The sequence below is a fragment of the Squalius cephalus genome (genome assembly GCF_949319135.1).
Source record: "Squalius cephalus genome assembly, chromosome: 9".
NCBI classification, from domain to species: domain Eukaryota; kingdom Metazoa; phylum Chordata; class Actinopteri; order Cypriniformes; family Leuciscidae; genus Squalius; species Squalius cephalus.
In genome coordinates, this window is record NC_137130.1 from 20,153,722 (window position 1) to 20,178,817 (window position 25,096).

A 25,096-nucleotide genomic window follows, 5' to 3' on the forward strand; every position below is an offset into this window, starting at 1 on the left:
AACATCACGATTGCAAGTGTGATATTACAACAATTAGATAAACAATAACTTAATATTGAGTAAACTACATTTTTGACACAGCATTAGCGGTTACTTTAATATTTTTGTTCCACTAGTAAAAATCATTCAAAACGAAGCAAGATCAAAATTATATGTTGCCATTGCGCTGTGAATGAGTCAGTAATTTTGAACTAATTGGTTGAGTAAATGATTCAATGACACACTCATAAACACACTATTCGAAATTGCCCCCATTGCACCATTACTTACATTACTCCACTAATATAGCCCACTAAATGAGTGAATGAAAACGAGTGATTGATAATTGAAAACTTTTTATTCGTTTTGGCCGTTCATTTACACGACAACAGCTTTTTGGAGGCCAAACGATCGAAAACGATACCGTCTGTGTAAACTACAAAAACGCGAGTTTGTGAAAAAAGTGACGTCATACACATGCTTATTACGTGTTCAGTAGCTGTGTAGTGTTTTTTTACAAAGTGACATCACCAACTGTCCTGGCATGCATAATACAACATTTTTAGTCATTTTCACAGATCCACGTGAATGGGGATCGCTCTGAAAACGGCGTCTGTACGCGAAAAACGCAAAGAAAAGCTTTTCAATTTTTAGTACATTGTTGTCGTGTAAACGTACCATGAGTGCAGTGGAAGTGCTCCTCTGGCAAGATGTGGGAATTCATTCACCTTGACTCTCACAGTGCATGGGTATTCTCTAGCGCAGCAGTCGGCAACCTTATGGCACGCAGAGGGATAATTACTGAAGTGCACAGTCTGCGCACCTCTGGCCACACGAATGGTTTGTCAAATCTGCGCACCAGCACAGGTTAAAATCTCACACTTTTAATAGTTATATCACCTAACTCAATAAAAAAGGCTGTGTGACTATGATGAATAGTTACCTCAAAAATGTACATCTGAATGCAAATTCGAAGGACTTTAATTTAACTAAATTAAATAGGCCTACATAGCTATTTAGCTATTGTCTCATTCCAGTGATTATCCCTTATAGGTTGCTGACCCCTGGTTGTACACTCGTTATTGAGGTACATTATGAGAGCGCACTCGATAACTTCCAATTGTTTTGAACACTGCTACATGGCTGTCCCCTCAAATAAATACAGGTATAGAGTAGAGAGTGAAATCATACAGTCTTTTTTCATTCCTGAATGAACGTTTAGAATGAATTGATCGAGTGAATTATTCACTCAATCAATGAACATTTGGTGTAACGATGTAACCTGCAGAAAGAGTCACTGCAAAATCCTCATAACCAATGCACAGACACAAACAAAAGGAACCTTACAAACAGTTCAGTGCCCCCATGATGCTATATCTTTAAAACTTATTGTGTAATCTTTAATATAGCTATTAAATAAAGAAAACAGGAAGTAGTAGAAAAGCTACTAAGTGAAATATAATGTCCATTATATTACAATCAATGCAATACACCCCATTACACTACAATAGATTTACTACACAGAAGTCAGCTATAGTATCACACTAATGTCTCACCCTAGTAAGACCCCTCCTGCAGACACTGATAAGGGGAGTGCAGCCTTGTGAATCATGAGGCAGGTCAATTTCTTCCCAGGAGTAGATCCCCTGCTCCAGCCCCAGAGCCACAGCCTCAAGCTCTTCCTTCAACAGCTGCTCCACAAAGCTGCTGCTTTCATGTTTATTCATGCTCTAGTGTTCTGGCAGACGCACAAACACAGAAATTAGCTGCAGTTCTGGTGCACTCGCTGTAATGAATACCTTCCTCAGTATTCACAACATGTAAAAGTGCTGCAGTAAAAATGATGCAGTTCTGTCTTAATAGTGCAGTACAATACTATTTTAAGTATTTTTGAACCTATGATACATTCCAAATAGTTTTTTTTTCATGCTTACTTAACACCCCAACGCAGCTCATAACTGACTAATAAACAAAAATGAATTATCATGTATTTATGCATAAGAAAAAGAGAAGCTCTTGTGAGCCTAAAATAACAATTTATAATGCATAAAGTTATGCATCATAGAACTTCCCAAGACAAATTATTTTATGTTAAATTAGTACTTATTAAATAAGAGACCATAAAAAAGTGTCTTGTTGTTGCTTAGGTACATTAAAACCAGCAAGACTCACCAGTGTCACTCATCCGTGCCTCTCTGGACTGAAATGTTTGAGTTAAATGAAGTTAAATTAGTTCCAATGTTTACGTCCTTGTGTTTTAAGGGTCAGTCCTTTGTCTTCATTGCGTCTTTGCCTGAAGCAGATTTGAGTTTACAGCCTGTTGTCAAGGAGACTCTGCCAAGGAGAGCTTTGGCATGAAAACAATGAACTCACCGTGAGACCTTTGTTTTGGTTTCTAAGGGGAAGTGTGCATTTTGTATTTGTATTTCATAATTCTTAAAGACATATTGTATTATTCCAATATTTTACACCTGTTCCAAAAAAACGTAGGCTATTTCCCAGTCAGCATAAACTGTCTCTTGTAGCCTCTTTGCCTGTGTGTTAAGCAGAAGCTGTCCTGGGAATCATTCTGTGGAGATACAGTTGCATTGATTGACCTTCACTGAGACCAACAGCCTTTATAGGCAGAATTACACCGCTCTTTAATTCTACTGCATTAAAGGATCATATACTGTGATCCACTTCACTGATCATGATCTAACTGAATCGTTGCTATAGCTTTTACAGTACTTACTGGAACACCATCACATTTTAGATTTAGTGGGAGCATTTTTAGGTTTAACATTAAGTATCAAACATCACATACCATTCAAGACTTGAACAGCCACACAGAACCCCAACGACCTCTAGCGGTCACTGTGGAGGATTTCTCAATTTCACACACTATTATTGAATGCAAAATTGTTTTGTTTTTTTATCATTCCAACAGGAAATACTTGTTTGGATAATTGATTTTTCCACTTATATGCAATTTTTTTGGATTGGTCGATGTGTATTGTTTTTACTGTTGCATTGTTTGGCTTGCTTGTTTTGTTTACATGTGTCACGGGTGGTTGCAGGAAGGCAGAAGAAGATGAAGAATACAAACCCAATACGAAGTTTAATGAGGATAATGCAAATAATAATCAGTCAGGCAAGACAACACGCACAAAATGTAACGTAGACCAAACACTGAAGGACTGTGAGGGAAGAACTTCAGTAGTGACTCAAACAAGATAGTTAATGACGTGCACCTTAACAGAATGAACTAATAACAGTAACCATAGAAACAAAGGATTGTCGGGAAAATCAAATAAAGGAACACATGATGTGAATGAAAACAAACTAAAAGTCCATGATAACTAAGACAAAATGAACATAACTGTGACAACATGTAATGTTACTTTTTTTTAATGATTGATGAAAAAATCAGATAATACAGATATAAACAAAAGTTTCTTGAACACTTAAATACAGCAACAATGGATGACAGCAAAAGAGAACAAAAGTGAAATAAAGAGAAAAAAGAAATAGTAGGTAAATATATAAATACAATAATACACATCAATGTACAGAGGCAGTAGATCAAGTTACGCACCATTCAACAGTTCGTCATACAACTTAACAGTTTTGACACTTTTTTTGTTGTTAGGCTAATTGTTATTAGTGTCATAATTAGGTAAAGTCAGAAAGGAAGTTATTTAATTGGGGTTGCTAAAGAACATGTACATTTATGAATGAAATATTTTGCCAGTAAAATAATTGCATTTGCTATGTATTCTATATTATGATTACAGTGAGTGAAATAACAGATTATGTCACACAATGTTATATCAAAGTCCAATTTTGATTCTGAGGCAAGGAATTTTGAAAGGTCAGACCAAAAGGGGACATTTAAAGAAAATATGATCAACTGACTCAGAACTGAATTTACAGAAATTACAATTCAAGTGAACATTAGTCTACCAAATGTAGATGTGATTTCCTTGGTGGGGTACATGTAATGTTACGGTATTTTTTTTTTAATCACCTTGTGATGATGCATAAATGAGTGTAACTACATAATTTATATGATAATTCCCCTGCTCTTGACTTTATTTTTGGCACTTTTTAATTGGCAAAAGAGTACTGGGGCACTTTTAACGAACTCTCCCTGTCGCTGTTGCAGTCACGGGCAGCTCTGCTGAGAGGCGCTGTTGGACAGCAGAAGCGCGCGTGGAAGGAGCGGCTCGCCGCGGCGTCAGTCAGAGCGCGTGGAGCCGCAGGAGGTGGAACTGTCCAGTGCTGATGCTCTTCCAACGACCAAGGTGCACTCGACTTCAGCCACTAACAGCCACCGCCAACGACAACACTGTTGTTAGGCGATTATATGATATGTTACTCGATATTTAAAACGGTGTCCAGGAGTTTTATCTGAGATTGTTTTCAGTTTCAACGCTTCTTTCGCCCGGCCAATAGGAAGGGACCGTACGGGCTGAACGGCTGGCAAGCATCGAGACATTTTGATTGTTTGATTGATGCATTCCTCTGCAGACTGCTGGGTGGACGACTAGATCTGCTGACCGGAGAGAAAGTTTCGTTAGATAAAATCGGTATCATACACGATGGTGGATGCAGCTGAATGTTGTGTGAAGGTGATGTGCCGATTCAGGCCACTTAACGAATCGGAAATCACCAGAGGTGACAAATACATACCGAAATTCAAAGGAGAAGACACTGTGGTTATAACGGTAAGATGTCTTTAGAGTCTACAGATGTCATTAATGTGGACAGAAAGTCCCTATATCTTTCTCTCACAATTTCATTTTCTTTATTTGTGCAGGAGATAGCTATATGATGTAACTTTAGATAAATATAGCCCATCACTCTATTGTGACTCATTTGTGTTATCATTTCATATCTGTCTGAATCTGGCTCTTTCATTTCAAAAGCTCGTACAACGTTATTATTATTATTTATTTATTTTAGACAGTCAAAAATATCATTTGAAAAGCAAACTCTTTTTTAAAATTGTTGCATTTTAAGTTATTTATATAGTGCTTTTATAAGCATTATAGCATCGGACATGCTTTCTTTTGTTTTACTTCAGCAAAATTGTTTTAGTATGAAAACAGATACAGTATGAAACACAAAACAAACATTTGGAAGGTAATGCACAAAAATGTCAAACATTATTAACAAATATAACAAATAATATATTTAATAAATTGCACATTATATAAAATACCACGTGGCAATTGTCCAGAGATCACAATTCATCTTATCAATTTCAATATGTCTTCATTAGTTGACTGAATGTACTTTAAATTACAGTTCACTCAATAGATGTAAGAGCGTCAAATTTTAGTTTGGAAGACAGAATTCACAAAAAAATTCTCACACTCATTGTTTTCATGTCTCACCACAATAACTTTGTTTACTTTAATATCATGATTTTCTTAATGGCCACTAGATGTGACAGGTTTTTGTAATAATCATTTAGAATAGCAAGTTGTTTGTTGATTAAACTTATTGCATTCTTCTTTGTTTTGAATGGAGAGGTAGAGTGCTTGTCAGCCATGTGCAGTGCTTTTTCACTATAGGACTTGGAAGTATTTGTGGTTTCTTTGGAAGATGATTATTATGGGTCAGAGCCTAGCTTCATTTATCTTTTAATAACACAATATGGTAGTGATTAAATTAAAGAGCAATTGATACCTGGAATGCAGAGTCCGAAGGACTGTGTTTGTGTGGGTGTGTGACATGCTATAAATAAGCTGGAGTGTCGACGCAGTAAGATACTGATGGTTTTTATGTTTTACAGTAAACCTCCAGAAATCCCTTGTGCAAACACAATAGCCCATATTATCCGACCCATTGAAATGGTAATCAGCATTACCATGCCTAATCTGCACAGAAAATCGAGCGTAGCAGGTATTAGACTTCTGCTTCTGATGTAAATTCTCTTTAATGGTGCCCTGCAGACTATGCACAGCCTGATGGTCCTAATGCCAGACATTCAGCTTTAGGATACAAGTGTGATTTTGAATGGAGATCTGGTTAATATATGTACATTTATTACTGTCAACATTTAACTACCTGCATCTCATTAGTGACTGTTGTTTAGTCGTCTGTGTTGTGTCACAGAAAGTCTAATCTTTAACGCAACAGATTGTAAACGGTCAATAAAATCAAATTCATTTGTGGGGGAAGGGTGAATTTCACACCTCCTCCCCCAACAGTTCGGATGAACTGGAAATAAAAAGAAATGTCTATCTATCTATCTATCTATCTATCTATCTATCTATCTATCTATCTATCTATCTATCTGTCTCTTGACGAACTGGAAATAAAAATACATGTCTGTCTATCTATCTATATATCTATCTATCTATCTATCTGTCGTCTTGATGAACTGGAAATAAAAATTAATTTATGTAACTAATTCTGCAAAATAACTTTATATAATGCAAAAGAATATTTGGTCAATTAAGAGTCTTAAATATGTGAAATGAAATCGAAAAATGACATTTTTAATCCACCTCTGAATTATTGAGTAAAATATATTGATATAATATGGACTTAAAATGTGAAGAATAATTGAGTATTTAATTATAATAATTAGTAATCGATGGCGTAATATTATTATTATTCGTTACTAAAATGTATTGTTTTTAACTCACTAATTCATCAAAAAATTCAGCAACTTTGCAACTATTTTGAAGAAAATAATTTATCTTACAGTATAATTATTTCTTTAAATATGTATTAATTATTTAAAATAAACAAAAGTAAAGAGATTGCACGGTTTGTGTTTGCGTATAAACTCCTTAAATGACTGTCCACCACAAAACAATTGCAGGGAGATTTATAGGACAGTTTGTGACAGTGAGAAATCACTAATCATTTGCAGCATGTCAGTATCAGGCTGGATTTGATGTTTCTGCATTATGAGGGTTGACTGGTCAGCTGTGTTTAATGTGGGTGGAAACATCTTATTATATGTGCAAGGCCACAAAGGGGCCCAGGGCTCCTGCGAGTAATTTACGTTGCCGTAGTGACAGAGGTGCCATTTGTGGGGCCAGGGCTGGCAGGGAACGTTTAGGATGATTTAGTGGAATATTTAAGCAAGTCCATTGAGGATTGGGACAATCTTGTTTGTCACGCACATAGTCACATTCATGTTGCTTGTATAAACCTTTCTAGTTGCCTGTATTTCTATTTCTCTTTTATATTTTGACATCACCACTCTTACATTTACTGTATTATTAGATTTATTTGTGATGCACATCATTTATTTGAATACTGCATGTAGTCTGCTATTTCTATTCTACAAACCCATCTGAAATGGACAGGAAAAGATGCATTATCCTTTCAAGCATTTGTTCATGATATAGGTTTTTGATTGAAGCTGGTCAAATCCTGAGCACTCTTGGAAAAGCCTTGATGGTCCCTAGATAGTGTGCATAAATTATTGACTTAAAGAATGCATTGTCCTGAACACATGTCCTTTTATATACAGCCTGTGTTTTTTTTTAATATAAAGGATATAGTGTTCAGACTACGGCACATATGAAAGTCAAATGCAAGATTTAGGATTCATGTCCTTTCTGCAGAGTTTCATCTGAGATATTTGCTATTCACTAAATATAAAATACTTTTAAAAACATATCTGCCTTTTGATAGCAGTTTTCTGGTAATTATTTTTTATTACAATTATTCTGTATTACAAAGATGAATTAAATTAGCATAAGAGTATTTGTCTCAGAAGAGATTGCCTATGTGCTGAAAGAAAGGAGAGAGATGGAAGGAAGAGATGATTGTATAGCAGTCATGTTATTCTCCTCCACTATTGGCCAGGAGACAGGTGCTGACTGTCAGCCAATCAGTGATTTTCTTTCTGAGTGGGATGTAGTTTCCGTGGTGACGGTCTGGGTTTGAGCAACAGTCTCAGTGGGGATGCTTGACCCCTACCTGCTTAATCAAACAGACAGACAGAGAAATCATGTGTCTGTGTGAACGCTTCAGAACTGGTGTCTGCATGTGATGTCTTAGATAATCAACAGGGTAAATGCATGCCAGGGATATTTCATTTCATCTGTTTTAGGTCAGCTGGTCCGTTTGTTAGATTTATTGATGTTTTAGTAAGGCATAGCTCTCTCTCTCTCTCTCTCTCTCTCTCTCTCTCTCTCTCTCTCTCTCTCTCTCTCTCTCTCTCTCTCTCTCTCTCTCTCTCTCTCTCTTTCTCTCTTTCTCTCTCTCTCTCTCTCTCTCTTCCCATATGAGAGTGTATTTGTGTGCATATGGGCGGAGGAGGATGTGGAAAAACTGCTGTCAGCAGTACATGAGCTCCCCATGATATCTGTGTGCATATGTAAAAATAACACGGTCACACTTTAATATTAGGGGGGTCTTAAATGTGTTAGGTACTTAAATGTTAGGTACAGTGTGTTTATTGTGTTCATGTTGTATTGCAAAACGCAGCTATTGAGGTGTGATACGGGTACGGTTAGGACAGGTTTGGTGGTGTGGTTAGGTTTAAGGGTGGGTTAAAGTCTGAGGGAAGAGTCAACAGTGCAATTACAGCTATAATTACAAGCAGGTATTTTTGTACAATGTAATGTGTACTCAATGAATGCAATGGATCAAATTATTAATTTAAATGTTAGTAGTTAAATACATTTAATATAAAGTGGGACTCAGAATGCCAATGCTAAAAATATATCTTGGTTAGCTGATTTTTCACTATACAGTAAAACTATTTTTTATATTACTTATTTATACAAAAGTTTAACCATAATGGTTAGACAAAAAAAGGATAGATTATATATAAAAAAAAAATGCACAAAAACATATGGAAAGAAGAATGGCAGAGGAGAAAGAATGTATGTACTACAATTCGAACAGACAACTTTTGGGTCACACTTATGATTAGGGTCCAATTCTCACTATGAATTAACTATGACTTTTGCCTCAAAAAACTCATAATTACTGCTTATTAATAGTTAGTGAGGTAGTTGTTGCGTTTAGGTATTGGGTAAGGAATTAGGATTGGGGATATTGGGGGGTTAGTGCGCGTGCACATGAAAGGGGGGTGTGGGGAGTGGAGGAGAGAGAAGCATGAAGAGGGAAGTTAGCTAGAGGAGAGATGTCCTAGCCAACGACTAACGTTAGAATTATATTCTCTTGAATTTTGATATGGCTGACACACGACCAAAGAGACGACGTTCCGATGAACAAATAGCAAAGAAGAGGGAAAAGGAGAAGAAACGCGAGGGGGAGGGTCGAGCTAGCCTCCGTTTTGTTTAACAGAAATTTGAACGTCAACAAGCTGTGACGTCACCCAACATCGCTTAGACTAGAGCACCTTTAACTTAGTTTACATAATTATGAAAAATATTCCACTGCAGGTAGTTCTTTCTTTGGATAATTATTTCTTATTGCACAGCAGTTTCTAAGTCTCCAGATCTTACCAGCAGGTTCAGAATCAAAACAAAAGAGAGAGATTTGTTGGGGCTCAATAAGATTGACTGGCAGTTGGGGGATGGGCTGTATTCATCACAAGGTCCTTCTTATTTTCTCTTTAACAGTGTATACCACTGAAATCCTCTGGGGAACTTCATAAATAGCCATTAGTTGAATCTGTGCAGCGTCAGCAAAAGAAAGAGGCTGACTGACCTCTCGATGCAATAATACGATAATGCATAAATTAATATTATATATAATGAAATCAAACTTATTTATCTGCATTTGACTAAAATAATAGAAACTTAATTGAGAAACTTTGCAATTTAAGTCTTAAACATCCAGCTTTTATCATTAGCCGTCTAATAGAGTTATTATTCGTAAACTGTGTGAAGGTATTATAGCCCTAGTTTCTATTCAAACCATCGTTCCTCCATATTGTGTGTGTTATGAAACATTTTGTAGCAATTGTCATATCAGCAAAAAAGGGGGTCTGATTTACTCCACATTCACTAACACATACAGTACATTTAATCTACATGTTTGATATCTTTAAAACACAATATTAAAGATATTTTCTCTCAGAGATACCTTTTGAACCTTTTTACTTGTTCCTGTCCATTACTTGAATCTTGACTAATCTGTTTGTCTTTTTAGGGCAAGCCTTATATCTTTGACCGAGTCCTTCCTCCGAACACGTCACAAGAACAAGTATATGATGCCTGTGCCAAACAGATTGTTAAAGGTTGTAAATGCGTATAGTTGCATGAACAAGTTTGAAAAGTTAAATTATACAGACCTGGAAAGAAATGAAAATGTTTGAAAGTTGAAACATGAATCTTGCATTTCAGATGTGCTGGATGGCTATAATGGGACTATCTTTGCTTATGGCCAAACCGCATCAGGGAAGACTCACACTATGGAGGTAAGGCAGAAATAATATATAATATAAGGATTGGTATCAAGTTCACACATTTCTAATTTTTCAATAATAAAGTAACCTTTCAGCACATGTACGGTGAGAAAGTGTCACTGTGCTCAGTCACAAATTGCTCTAGATTGATGAATATCTCTCAGCATCTTTCATGAAATGACTCAAATGCCAAACTGCTGCAACAGCGGCAAAATGCCATTTGACTGAAGGTGTTGCCTTGGAAACAGCCTGTGCTTTCAGCAAAGGTTTTGAATATAAAGTCAATAAATTCAGTTATTTGAAAAATGTTTCTGAAAATGAATCACTTTGTAACCACTGAAAGGTGCAAATTAGCATGCCAAACAGGATGTCCTCATACGTCCCTCAGAGGGAATACTGATATCCTTATTTAAAAATCACATTGCACACATATAGACCTTCTGCACCAGTGAAACAAGCACGTAGCCCTCTTTAGAATATTGTGTTTGAACTTCCATTTTTGCGGTAGCTCTGTACAGTATATTCCTATGGCATCGCTGTCGAAGAGTAATTAGCTGGTGAAGTGGATTTACTAACAAAAGTTATCATGAGCATTGTAATGTTTGAAGCGGATGACAAATGTCAGTAAACCGGGAAGATGTTCAAACGAGCAGTTCATTCATAAATCCGTAAGATCTGACCTTCATGCTGTGGAAATACAAACCGGAAGACAGAACACAACGGGCGCAGCGCTGAAAAGGGGCGGGGCTACAAAACTTCTACAGAGGGTATGCATTGACGTCACTTTCCCGCCAGAACACGCCCATCTCAGCCGGACTGAGTGGCAATAGAGCTGCTGCGTGACTGGATTTAACAGGGGAAACTACGAAAATGCGATTAAAACGAACGATTATATGTTTAAACTAAAGGTCAGTATATTGTGTTCCTTACAACTCTCCAAAGATCCAGTGATCCATGGATATTGACATGCAGCCAGGAATCGTGTTTCCTGACATTTATATGTGCCTGATTTCGATGCCGGGGAAATACATAAAGCAAATTTGCCTGTGAACACTTTATACAAATACAAAGGTAGGTTGTGATGCGGATACCCTCTATAGTAAAGTAGATGGAGAAGGAAATTCTTCAATGCAGTGCTTCGTTCTTACATAAGTTACTCTAGCTGGCAGAAATAAGTGCCATCTTGTCAAATATTTGCTCTGATTGTCCTCTACAACATGCACACAGGGACAGCTCCACAACCCCCAGCTGATGGGCATCATCCCTCGCATTTCCCAGGACATCTTTGACCACATCTACTCTATGGATGAGAACCTGGAATTCCATATCAAGGTAAGGACCCTTTACACAGACTGTGATGACGCATTTCTACGGTTATTAACATTGTTTATTATATTTTCATTTGTACAAAATTGAATGTACAGTTATAATACTTTGATGTATTACTTTGGCATTACATTTCAGAAAAGTAGTTAGCGCTGCTGTGTGAGTGTTTCTAACACAACGGCTGAGTGTTGGCAAATAAGTGACTGTCTCTATATTTTTTTCCTCTTTTAAAAAGTCATATAAACGCTATCATGGATTTTATAATTTCCTATTGGATCAAATGGGACTGCAGAAATTGAAATGTCCATTTACCACTTTAGAAGTTTACCCAACTATGGTGACTTCTGCTTCTGAGAACCCCTGAAATGTGGAAAGGGTCCATTAGGGAGCTGAAATTATTCAACAATAAATCTGCTTGTGTATGTTCACATGTGAAACCATCAACTATTATATAGTTTTTAATAAACATATTAATGATTTTAAAAATGTATATTAAGCTTAGTTGTTTTGAACAAATATATATTAGATGAATGTATCTCTGACATAAAGTGATATACAGTATATTCAGTTATTGGGTAAGTTAATAAAGTATTGAACTGTTGTTTGATATCATGTCCATTAATATAGAACTGAATCATTATTTTCAAAGTACGAAGCCACTTTTTAAATTTTAATATTTACAAAATAATTAACAGCCACCCCTTTATCACAGGTCTCTTATTTTGAAATCTACCTGGACAAAATCAGAGACTTGCTTGATGGTGAGATAAAAACAATCACATTCTTCTTCATAGTATTAAGATTCTTTTAAAAATAATATTAATGCTTTTTTTTCCATGGTGTAAATACATTTTTTGTTGTCTAATCCTAAAGTTTCCAAAACCAACCTGGCTGTACATGAGGATAAGAACAGGGTGCCCTTTGTCAAGGTAGGACAGATGCACAATACAGTGTTTTTCAGTCCCAGGCGTGAAGCGAACACTTCCTTGATGTGTTGTGTCTTTTGATGCTGTTCTGTTGCCAGGGTTGCACAGAGCGTTTTGTGTCCAGTCCAGAGGATGTCATGGATGTGATCGACGAGGGTAAATCCAATCGTCATGTGGCTGTCACAAGTGAGTGACTATTTAACCTTATTTACCTGAATATAATACATCACATTCTGAATCAAACATAACTAATATTCATTGTTATCTTGACCTTGTTACACTGTTTTTACCTTAACACATGGTCCTCTGATGTTACATTGTGTTACAGACATGAATGAGCACAGCTCCCGCAGTCACAGCATTTTCCTCATTAATATTAAGCAGGAGAATGTGGAGACAGAGAAGAAATTGTGCGGAAAACTCTACCTGGTGGATCTTGCAGGAAGTGAAAAGGCATGTTTTTATTGATTTATTTTTTTCTTTCTGTTTTTGTCTTTGTTTTTGTTTAGCAAAATCTAGTATCCAGCTATATCTAGAAAAGCAGTACCAAAATTTTATATATATTAGTGCTGTCAAACTTTTTCAGTTTAATGCGTTAAAAATATTTTTAACGCAATCAAAGCAGCATTCGTTTTTTTTACGTCATCCTTTGGCTAGCGTCACAAAATATGATCACACTCTTGTTCTCAGTCTTAGAATTATAGTTCAAAAATCCTGACAGAGTCATAATAAACCTACAAATAGGTTTGAGAATGATATAATATCTCCATATTCTCTCTGTCTCTCTCTCTCTCTCTCTCTCTCTCTCTCTCTCTCTCTCTCTCTCTCTCTCTCTCTCTCTCTCTCTCTCTATCAAACACAGGTCAGTAAAACTGGAGCAGAAGGATCTGTGTTGGACGAGGCTAAAAATATCAATAAGTCTCTCTCTGCTCTGGGGAACGTCATCTCAGCCCTGGCCGAAGGAACCGTAAGTGCTGAAACGGTCTCATCTGCCCAGACGCTTTCTTTTTTTCCCTTCCTCTTCCTCTCTTCTCTCTGAAATGCTATTTGTGTACATAATCTAGGCCATGTATACACCTCTCACAGTACAAAGCAATACATTTGCGATATAAATTATTTATGTTTTGCCTTATCTTTCTCATTACAGAAAACCCATGTGCCCTACAGAGATAGTAAAATGACCAGGATCCTTCAGGACTCTTTGGGTGGGAACTGCAGAACAACCATCGTCATCTGTTGCTCTCCCTCTGTATTTAATGAGGCTGAGACCAAATCCACTCTCATGTTCGGCCAGAGGTGAAGCCATTTTATGCCCTATAATATTTCTCCTAAAATTAAGTCTGAAATTCAGTGCTGCGGTAAATATGAAACAAACATGCGCATATAGAAATAATTTCCACTGTACTCTCTTTCACGTAGGGCCAAAACCATCAAAAACACAGTTTCTGTTAACATGGAGCTCACAGCTGAGGAATGGAAGAAGAAATATGAGAAAGAGAAAGAGAAGACCAGAGGTCTGAAAATCATCATCCAGCGGCTAGAAAATGAGCTCAAACGATGGCGAAAAGGTAAATAGAGAAAACGGAGAACGCACACAGCCACTGCAAATGATAAAACATCACTTTGCTGTTACAGACTGACAAATATTTAACTGATTAGAAAGATATTTTTATTGAGTTTAATGTTTAATAGTTTTATTATTATACTTTATTGTTAATTAGGACAATGAGAAATGTCCTATCATTTCATTGGAATGATGTTTGACATTTGAAGCAGTTTATTTGAAAATACTGTAATGGTTGAGAAGATGCGTATCATTTGGTTTTCTGCAGAGGCCAGTCGATTTTTGATGTAATTGTCTTAACAAAAGCTTTGTTTTTTTCCGATTTGACTTCTGAAATGGACCCCACAATGAGGGGAGCCAGTTATTTCTTCCTCCTCTGTTTGCTTAAGACTTATTAAGGTCATTGTTTTTGAGTAAAATAATGATGTTTCCAAAGAGGAAATGAAGTTATTCAGTAGTATATGTTAATATATTGTTATATTGATGAGAGCTTGACACAAATTGGCTTTCATGTAAACCATGTGTGTACTGATGACAAACATTCACAATAATTGACAATGATAAATACCAATCAGCACTAATTACTCTGATTGTGGAAGGGTAAACACATAATGACTCTAAACAGAAGGCCTGTTATTAAGTGAATGCATGTTTGCTACAAAGCACTAATGTATATTGCTAAATATATTCACTTTCCTTTAATATTTTCAGTTACCTCAGACCTCAGTCCAAAGCTTTACTTTCTTTCTGTGTTTTTATGTTTTTGTCATTCTCTCAGTATGTCTGACTCTCTCTCATGCATCCCGATGAATAGTTTTTTTTTCTCTGTCAGTGTTATCAGCTCCCCTCCACCTCTACTGCCCAATAAAACACACAGATGCTGAGTTCAAGATTTCTCTCCCATCTCAGACTTATAAAGCCCAGAGAATGAATGTGGCTCTGACTCTTTGTGCAGCTGTTTTTTCATTTACGTCCAGTCAGTGTTTTTTATCATCAGGTCTGCAGGACTGTTTCCTGAAAGCCTTGTTCATTTTATTAGTTAAGGAACCAGAGCCTGTTTTTATTTTTTATTTTATTTTATTAATTTTGTTTTGAGATATTTCACTCCTTTATCTTCAGGTGAGAGTGTACCTGTTAATGAACAGCACAGCAGTAAAGAGTCGAAGAATACTGAAGCCGCTCCCGTAATTGACACTTCGGCTCCGCCTCCTGAGCCTCTTCCTGATTCAGAGAAAACCCGATATGAGGAGCTGATCAATGAGCTATATCAGCAGCTAGACGACAAGGTGATAAATACCTCTCACACGCTGTTAGAAATGTGCATCAGGAAGTGCAAGCCTCACAATTCAGCCCTTCCTCTCTCTTTCCCTCTTTCACCACAGGATGATGAGATCAACCAGCACAGTCAGCTGGCAGAGAACCTGAAGCAGCAGATGGTGGATCAGGATGAGGTGAGTCCGGCTCAGTATAGAGATGAACACTCATGCCCTCTACAATTTATGATGTCACACATGTCTTCCCATGATGCCTTGCCTGCAATGGGTCTGAAGGAACCATGGAACAGCTTTACTTATTTAAATGTTTATCAAAACAAGTACTTGAGGTTATTATTAGTTGAAAATATATCATCTCACTGCCTATCCTTAGAAATTCCCGTCCGGTACAAAGAGCATCTCTCAAGCGGCTCCTAGTTATTCAGGTGGAAATAAATGTTGTTCCCATGGAAACAGTTCTGCAGCATCTCTGTTGGGGTTTTCTCCTCTTTTGAAACATTTGGACATATATTTGTATTCCCATATTTCTGCTTCTGTATCAGTTTTGCTGATGATTCTAATGAAATCTTACTGAACAGCATAGCAGTGACCTCACATGTTCTTCTAATGAACTGTCAACTGATACCTTTTACTTCCATGTGAGGAAATAATTACATGTTTCAACACAATAGTTTTGCTATCACTGATTGTACATACCATTCAAAAGTTTGGGGTCAGTCTATTGGAATCTATTCTGCTCACCAATGCTGCATTTATTTGATCAAATACAGTAAAACATTAATATTATAAAACATAACTGTTCTATATTTGAACATATTTTAAAATGTAATGTATTCCTGTGATGGCAAAGCTGAATTTTCAGCATCATTACTCCAGTCTTCAGTCACATGATCCTTCAGAAATCATTCTAATATGCAGATTTAGTCCTCAAGAAACATTTCTTATTATTATCAATGTTGAAAAAGTTGTGCTGCTTAATATTTTTGTGGAAACCGTGATACATTTTTTCAGGATTCTATAATGACTGGAAAGATCAAGAGAACAGCATTTATTTGAAATCGTAAAGATGTTGGATTGTTACAAATGTTTCTGTCACCTTTGATCAGTTTAATGCATCCTTGTTGAATAAAAGTAATAATTAAAACTCCTATCTTTTTAATGGTAGTGTATATATTAATGACATCCACAAAGAAGCAGGAATTCGACAGTCCTCTGACCAACATAAATGTGCGACTTCCCCATTCTGCATCCACACAGTTAATGGCATCCACACGGCGTGACTATGAGAAGATCCAGGAAGATCTGAGCCGTTTGCAGCATGAGAACGAGGCAGCAAAAGGGGAGGTGAAGGAGGTGCTCCAGGCCTTAGAGGAGCTAGCGGTGAATTACGACCAGAAAAGCCATGAGGTGGAGGAGAGAGGCAAGACAAACCAACAGATCTCAGAGGAGCTTGTGCAAAAGAGCGTAAGTACATTGAAGAGAAGGGAAAGAGAAAATAAATATCACAAAAAGCTCATGTAACTGAAGAATTCATTGATTTTATGCTGTTATTGTCTTCTAGGCTGCTCTGATTGGTGTGGAGAGGGATCTGTCTGCCCTGCAGGAACTCAGTGGACATCACAAGAAGAGATCAGCAGAGATCCTCAGTCTACTGCTCCGGGACCTCAATGAGATTGGAAGTGTTATTGCCTTGAATGACCACAAGGTAAGAATACACTCCTCCATAAAGAAAGTTTAACTGCACAACACAAAAGCCCAAGAATAAAGGGCTTATTTACTTACAAAAGATATATATTTTTATTCATATTTTCATTTATTATTATTATTATTATTGGGGTTTTTGTATTCTGAGTGCATTATACTTCCTTTTTTATATAATTTGTAAATTGCACCTCAATTTTCATCATCACAAGAATACACACCTCACAAAAACAAAATATAAAATATATATAAAATTAATTTAACAATATAAAAAAATACCATTATATTTTTTTGAGATTATTTGATGAATAGAAAGTTCAAAAGAACAGCATTGATTTGAAATTGAATTTTTTTCTTACTCTGCGTCTCAATGTTCAATGTCCATACTATCGATCCTAAACAGTATGTGAGATTAAAATAAGTGTGTCCCAAAGCATAGTATGTTAAAAAGAGTATGCCAGAAGTCCCCGGATGTCTACTATTTCTGGTGGATTTTCGAAGTGTAGATCCGTACACACTCTAAAGGCTAATATTGCCCACAACCCATTGCGTTTTGAAGGAGGAACTACAAACACAAGTAAAAAGTGTTAAAAAACCACAAAACATCGCGGATATGCGCGACTGACGGTGAGAGGTTCAGATAAAGGTTTAAATGTCTTTTCATGACAAAGCTAATTCAAATAACAAATGAATGGAAACAGACTGAGATCTATGCTGCTTGTTTGGTTTCTCTCTCTTTATTAAGATGACAGAGATGAACGGAGGAATGGAGGAGGAATTCACCATGGCACGGCTCTTCATCAGTAAGATGAAGTCAGAGGTGAAGTCTCTGGTCAACCGCAGTAAACAGCTTGAGAGCACACAGACCGACACAGTGCGCAAAATGCAGGCCAACGAGAAGGAGCTCGCTTCCTGCCAGCTCCTGATCTCTCAGGTACGCACGGCTCCATCTAGTGGGGGTTCTAGATCAGAACCCTGTAGATGTGATTCCTCCCTTTGAACTTTTATCTTGTATAATGTCCCTTTGGATGAACTCATTACAAAGTTTTAAAGGATACATTATTATTGCTTTAGGCCCTGTTTACACGAGAACGCTTGCGGGTGAAAACGTAAAAATATTTTATCAGATGTGCCTTTCGTTTAGACGGCGACGGCGTTTTTGGGGCTTAAAAACGCAAAAAAGTGAAACCACCCTCCAGAGTGGAAATCTTAAAAACGCTCCACCGTCGCGTTTCCGTCTAAACGGTAAAAACGCAAAAGTCTGCTAGACAGTGAAGGCACCGATCAGTGCTTCACATTGCCACCTAGCCGCCTGGAGTGCATACTACATTGAATTTCACACACTTTTGCGTCACCGTATGCACGCAGATTTCCCCCCCATAACGCTCGTCTAAACGCAGAATAAAAAGTGATCACTTTTGCGTTTTCTCTTCAGATCGTTTCCGTGTAAACGTAGCCTTAATTGTATGTGTATACGTTTAATTGGTATGTAGGCTATGTGTCATTTCTGAGTGTGTGCTTGCTTTTAATGCACCTAGCATCAGGCAAAGATCAAATCCCTCACAGACTACATGCAGAACATGGAACAGAAGAAGAGACAGCTGGAGGAAAGCCACGACTCACTATCGGAGGAGCTTGCTAAACTCCACGCACAGGGTCTGTGTGTAGTTAATACTAAACAATGCATTGTTTTACAAAGTAAAATTGTTTCATTTAGATCCAGAAAAAGCACTTGTTCCTTTGACAGTGATTTCACTGTATGTTTAAAATAATCTTTTTTTTTTCACACAGAAATGATGCATGAGGTTTCAGTCCTGGATAAGGAAAAGGAACACATGAGCAGGATGCAGGACGCTGAGGAGATGAAGGTGATGTACAAAAACACATTTGTCAGATAGACTTAGGCGCCTAAAACTCGCACCATTGTTTGTCAGGCTCAAACAAGCAGAGCAGTGTCATTGAGGAACCAAACAATGAATGGGATAGGATAGAAGAAAGTATTGAAGGATATTTTAAGATATATAGATACTATTTAGCTATATAGAAAAGGCCAATTTTGCTGCAAAGAATAAGAAAATATTTTATTATTGAAATCCATTGTTAAATGAATGACACTCTACACAAAATTGTCCTAGAAGATTCACATAGACAGTGCCATATAAGTGCCATTTATATTCATATGAGCAGAAATATGTATATTCTCTGTGTATCTGCGTGTAGCAAGCCCTAGAACAGCAGATGGAAAGCCACAGAGAGGCTCATCAGAAGCAGCTCTCGCGTCTACGAGATGAAATTGAAGAGAAACAGAGGATCTTGGATGAGTTTAAGGAGTAATCTCACTTTATTTTCTGACTACTCGTGGTCACTTCAATAGTTGAATATTATTAATATTAAAAAAACATTTTTTGTGAAAAAAGCTTTTTTTCAATTCATATACTTGTGACTGGCATTGGTCTAACACTCATCAAAAATTGAAAATTGCTCAGTTTATTCAGTAATATCCTGTTATCTGATGTCAGTGTGAACCAGGCTCTTCAACTTGAAAAGAAGCAGCTCCTGTCTGACTATGAAAAGCTCAAACTGGAGGAACTGAAGAAGGACGAGAGACTGCAGAAGCTTGTGTGAGTCAACTGCTCATATTGTTTAGGAGAGATTAAAGGTGCAGTAAGCGGAATCAACCCAAACAAACACACCCCTCCCTTCCTTGATCCGCCCCCAAAATTAGTTGTTTGTTGTAAGTCACCAGCAGCACACACTCAAAACTGTTACTCGCATATGGAGCACAAACAACGCAACCTCTGTGTCCGTTTTCAGGCCTTCCAGCTTAGGTCTTGTTGTGGTTTCTCTCTTTTGTAAAAAAATCACTTCTCAGAGATTGTTGATGCCATAATTTTTTAACTTTATTTTACAACAAAGCTGAGCATCTTCTGCAAAAGGCAGCTCCACATTTTTGCCCCGTTCACAAATCTATACCATACGTTCTTTTACAAAAATGGTAACACACTATAGATATTCTTAGGTTAAGGTTTTTTACCATGTGACAGTAGAATAGAACTGTCTGCTGCGAGCAACATTCCAGGCTTTCTGCAGGCTTTAGAAAGTCAAACCAAAGTCACAAACAGGGAAAATAATAGTGTACAAACATAAAGCTATATTATATTAAATTACTTATTTTCTAAATAATAATATCTTCTACAGTCTCTTCATGCTGGAAAACTTTTCTAATATTAATGCGGGTCCTAAAGCTCTGGTCTGGTCATAACCTTTATTATCCCTGTGATAGTCCTCTGACCTTTTCTCCTTTGTAATGTCTCTCAGCCATCTCTCTTTCTACAGTCTTTCTTCCTGATTGGCTGCAAGTTTGTTGTGCTGCTCGGTGTGATGCACTTTCAACAGAATTCCTCAGAAATTGCTTACTGCACCTTTAACCAATCTCTGAGCAGTTAAAATGGCAAATACTTCAGTGTATGTTTGTCATGCATTTGTCGTTCTGTGCAATTTAGAAAAGATGCATTTTGATCACATTTGTTATCACTTTTGTTTTTGTTTTAATTAGCATGCTGAATGAGAAGAGAGAGCAAGTCAAAGAAGATCTCAAAGGTCTGGAAGAGACTGTGGTAAGATTTAAATACCCTGCATTCCCTGAGTTTGTCTCTCCGAGTAGTTCACTTTGAACATGCATAGCTGTTTTTCTTATATGGAGTAGTTGTTTTAGATCACCGTTCATGCTGTTCTCTCTTCCACAAGGTCAAAGAGCTCCAGACTCTCCAAAACCTGCGGAAGCTGTTCATCCAGGACATCAATAGTCGCATTGGACGAGTGAGTATCCAAACTATTCAATCCAAATATTGTTCCCTTCATTTATTCATTTTCTTTTTTCATCTTGACTTTGTGATAGTATTATCTGACCAACAGCTACAACTGTATTTATTAATAATACAAAACTAGACAATATCAAGGAAAAACATTAAGGCAAGGTACTACAGGCAAAATCATTGTTTTTTATGCACTGGCCAATTTTGAGATTTTGCTTCCAAAACATGTTCTTTCAGACTTATCCAAAATAGATTTAATAAAAAAAAATGTTTACACAATACATATCTTTAAATTATTTTTTCTCATGCATTGAGCCAGAAATCTCCGTCCAATTACATACAACAAACTTTCCACTTTAATTTCTGTGATTTACAATGACTTGTACAACATTTTATTCTTCAAAACATGGTGAAAATAAGTTGTTTTTGATAATACATGGAGTGATCCAAAAAATGTCAACAAAATAAAAAAAGAATTCTAAACTTGACTTTGTCCAAAGTTCAGTTTTTTGTGCAAGAAATGCATGACTGCAAATTTAATTCGCTAATGACTCACTTGCATATTTAAACATAACCTTTCAGAAAATTTGTAATACAAAACCATTTTCTTAATGTACTGTGGTTAAATCAAAGTATGGTGATATCTACACTATTAGTTAAAATTTGTACACTTTTTACCTGTGGTTCAAACTTTTTTTTTGTAGAGTATGGAGTTGGACGCTGATGAATCTGGGGGAAGTCTGGCACAAAAACAGAAAATCATTTTCCTGGAGAACAACCTGGAACAGCTCACCAAAGTCCACAAGCAGGTATATATATATATACATGAAATGTAATATAATATAATATAATTTGTAGTTCTGTATATAGTTATCTATATTCTTTAATTTCTATGTATCTGTAGCTGGTACGTGATAATGCAGACTTAAGATGTGAGCTGCCCAAACTGGAGAAACGCCTGCGTGCAACTGCTGAGCGCGTGAAGATCCTGGAGTCTGCTCTGAGAGAGGCCAAAGAAAGTGCCATGAGAGACCGTAAGAAGTACCAGCAGGAGGTGGACCGCATCAAGGAGGTCATCCAAGCCAAGAATCAGGCCAGGAGGAACCACACCGCACAGATCGGTCAGACCCAAGATTTCAATGTTGCATTATATCCAGTAGAGAGCGCCACATACTCCATAGTACCACAATGTCTCCTGTTACATGATGACCATACTCTCATGCATTGCTGTATATGTCTCCCATATATTATGAAGTAAATTCATTCACTTTACTTGAGATTTTCTGTAAGTTAAATTTTGAACCACACTGTTTCTTGTAGCTAAGCCTATTCGTGCTGGACATCATCACCCAGTGGCTTCTGCCACATCGGGCCACAGTGTCAGAGGAGGCGTCCCAAGCCCACGACGACACCACCAACACCAACCGCAGCACCAGCAGCAGCTGCTGCAGTACCATCACAGGAACAAGTGAAAAACACACCACGTATGTTTGTTTTAAACAGTCTTTTGTTGCTTTTCCTGCTACAACAATATGTTTTGCTTCATTTCAGTTATGGAGTCATGTCATGTTCCTTCAGATGAATGTTTTCTCTTCTTAATTTGACTTTGGCACAAGCTGGTGTGATTCTGCTTGGCTTAATGTTGAAATGAATGGGTCAGTGCAGAAAAATGCTGCTAATTAGGTTTCAGCAGCATGTGATGCATCTGGGAAGTGCTAGTGACTAGTTGGAAAGTTGTGGTGTAACATTAGTTACTGTGCCAACTGTTTGACTAAGATGGAGCGACATGGATATAATAGCTACAAAAGATCTGCGCCCGAATGCTTGGGAAAGTCAGTGAACAGTGGACAGACTCTAGTGCCATCTGGCATTCACTGAAATGTTGTCAGAGTTTATGCATCTATTTCAGGGTAGGCCACTTTTTTTTACCTATAGTCATGAAGATAACTTTCCTCATGGTCTGGGTGGCAAGAAAAGCTGTTTGTTGGCAATATAATGTTTAGGGTGCTGAAATGTTTACTTTTATATTTTTCCTGACAGGATTCCTTGCAACATGGTGTGTCTAACTTTTCACACTTCCAACAGGGGACAAAAAAAGACCAGTTGGATACCTGTCTGCACATCTTTTCATTCCGGCAACAAGACGTCTTTTTCCAATGCAGTCTTTTCTAGTCGCTGAGGGGGGAAAACAACTACTGTCATCTTTTACAAAGACTTTTCAAGTTTACTTACTGTCCTTACCATGACCTCCACGCATTCATCCTGTTTAAGTCAACTCCCTTCTTCCCTCCGTTTATTCATCAGCCCTGAATGGAGATCTGTGGACTCATCAATGAATAAACAAACCCAGACCCACACACTAAGACAAAAGGATATTGTCTTTTGAACAGATATAAAGTGCTATTTCATTGTGACTTTTTCTCTCTTCTTTGGCTATTTTCTGCCCGCTTTGTATTTGAAAAAGTCTTCAGTGTTGGAATTACATTCTGATTATAGTAATTCAGCTCATCTTTTATCACAGATGCCAGGATAGTTTCCATAGTAGGAAGACTTGAAAGATGAAAAGTTGTCTCAAAAATCAGCATTGGAAGTTTTTACAACCTCAGGAGTAACAGAGCCTGTGCGGTTCTTTTAATTGGCACTAATTCTTTCAGTCTTAATGGCCATTGAGAACATGCAGTGACATGACTGGAATGTAGTTTAGGAACACACACGTTGCTTCAAGCTTAATTCGTCATGATTTATAATAACTGATATTAATGGATGTTCATTTTTATATTAATTTATTTTTGTATACATTAAGTATTGGAATTGAGTTTATTTTATTTGCATAATTGTCTTTTTTAGATTATTTTAATTTCCTCACATTAGAGCCAGGTCATTATGTGTACATGTTTTTATACAGATATAGGTGCTTTGAACATATTCTTTACTGTAATTTATACCGTAAGGTGCTCTGGAGCAAACAACAACTGTAAAATATCAGTAGTAATACAACATTAGTGGTAAAACCAGGAATCATTTGAAGATCTTTGTTGTTGTAGGTAATATTATTGTTACTTAGTACCAAAGTCAGAGACAAAAGAGCTTCACATATGAAAAGATCAGATGCGTTTAAGAAAGGAAATGTGGAGAGATTTTACAGCTGATTTTTAATTAGATATTTATGTGCTCAATTATACTGCATAATTTAATTTTGTTTATTTTTATATCATTTTATCATTATTTATTGATATCATTCAAATATGATGAAGGATTTTTAAAAATCCTCCTTGAGAGATATCATAGGCTTTTTAAAGAACCACAAATATTGTTTCAACGAATATGAAACCATGTAAACCATGCTATCATGCCATAGCTATTTACAATCATTTGCTAGTATAAAACGTTGCCTACTGTCCGGTGTTAATTGTCTCTGGTAAGATCTTGAGTCTGTGTGCGCAGCTTGGTTTCTTATCACTTGTAATCAGTACATGAAAATGTTAATATGATGAAAACAAAATCTTGTTCAGTTTACTGTAAAGGCTGACCAACTCGATAATAAGTGTTGTGAGCACTTTATTGCACTCTCTTGTAGGATTGTGTAACTGACTAATTAAAAACACAAATACATTCACAGAAATCCATGGTTCCATATGTATTTCCCTTGGCAAATGAACTTTGCTTATCATTGAAATAATTAGTTTTTCCTCTTTAGAAGATCTACTAATGTAAAGTATTCAAAGCCCATAACTTAACAAGGTCTAGTGTTTTTGTATGTCCTTGGATGTTGTTTTTCCATGTAGCTCTATGGTGGTGAGTTACTGTAATGCACACAGTGACCTCTTAAAATTGTGTTTGTCTTCAGGTTCTTGTTCATAAGTGTTTCTGAAAAGTGCTATGAACTTTACCTCAGCAGTGTATGGAGCATCTGAAAATGAGATCAGAGGACAATAAATGAACTTCAGTTGCTTTGAAGGAAGTGCCACAACATGGATATAAAATGGTTGCTAATGTTTGTTCCAAGATGTCAAGCTTAAAGTTATGGATAACATAACAGGGTTTCAGCTACACTGACACTCATTTATCAGATATTGATGTGGAATCAATAAAAGGTTACTAAATGTATCTTTCACCAGTTTTGTCTTTTTCTCTTGGCAAACAATTTTACTTTTATAGCTATAGTTTGTGAAACA

General features: G+C 36.8%; 2 protein-coding genes across 3 annotated transcripts in view; one reads left to right on the plus strand and one right to left on the minus strand.

Moving 5' to 3' along the window:
* Nucleotides 1-1,706, minus strand: part of map3k19 (mitogen-activated protein kinase kinase kinase 19) — a gene marked incomplete at its 5' end in the record, with an annotated part of 13,254 nt that extends 11,548 nt beyond the window's left edge. Inside the window, one exon of the mRNA XM_079882373.1 lies at nucleotides 1,536-1,706. Within this exon, the coding sequence (XP_079738499.1) occupies nucleotides 1,536-1,706 (171 nt within the window). The remainder of the gene's footprint in view (nucleotides 1-1,535) is intronic.
* Nucleotides 1,707-4,218: 2,512 nt separating this feature from the next.
* kif5c (kinesin family member 5C) lies at nucleotides 4,219-25,027 on the plus strand. 2 transcript variants are annotated; one of them, XM_079882060.1, is made up of 26 exons: nucleotides 4,219-4,688; nucleotides 10,060-10,147; nucleotides 10,254-10,327; nucleotides 11,543-11,647; nucleotides 12,354-12,402; nucleotides 12,515-12,570; nucleotides 12,666-12,753; nucleotides 12,896-13,020; nucleotides 13,430-13,534; nucleotides 13,715-13,863; nucleotides 13,987-14,135; nucleotides 15,251-15,417; nucleotides 15,514-15,582; nucleotides 16,663-16,869; nucleotides 16,967-17,110; nucleotides 17,852-18,040; nucleotides 18,645-18,762; nucleotides 18,898-18,974; nucleotides 19,327-19,436; nucleotides 19,626-19,727; nucleotides 20,663-20,723; nucleotides 20,854-20,925; nucleotides 21,626-21,730; nucleotides 21,826-22,042; nucleotides 22,242-22,405; nucleotides 23,007-25,027. In XM_079882060.1, exons 1-25 carry the CDS (start codon nucleotides 4,563-4,565, stop codon nucleotides 22,391-22,393), a joined length of 2,904 nt encoding a protein of 967 aa, XP_079738186.1. In that variant the 5' UTR covers nucleotides 4,219-4,562; the 3' UTR covers nucleotides 22,394-22,405; nucleotides 23,007-25,027. The 2 variants fall into 2 exon arrangements, with proteins under 2 accessions (XP_079738186.1, XP_079738187.1); XM_079882061.1 differs by having other exon boundaries at nucleotides 22,962-25,021.
* Nucleotides 25,028-25,096: the final 69 nt, after the last annotated feature.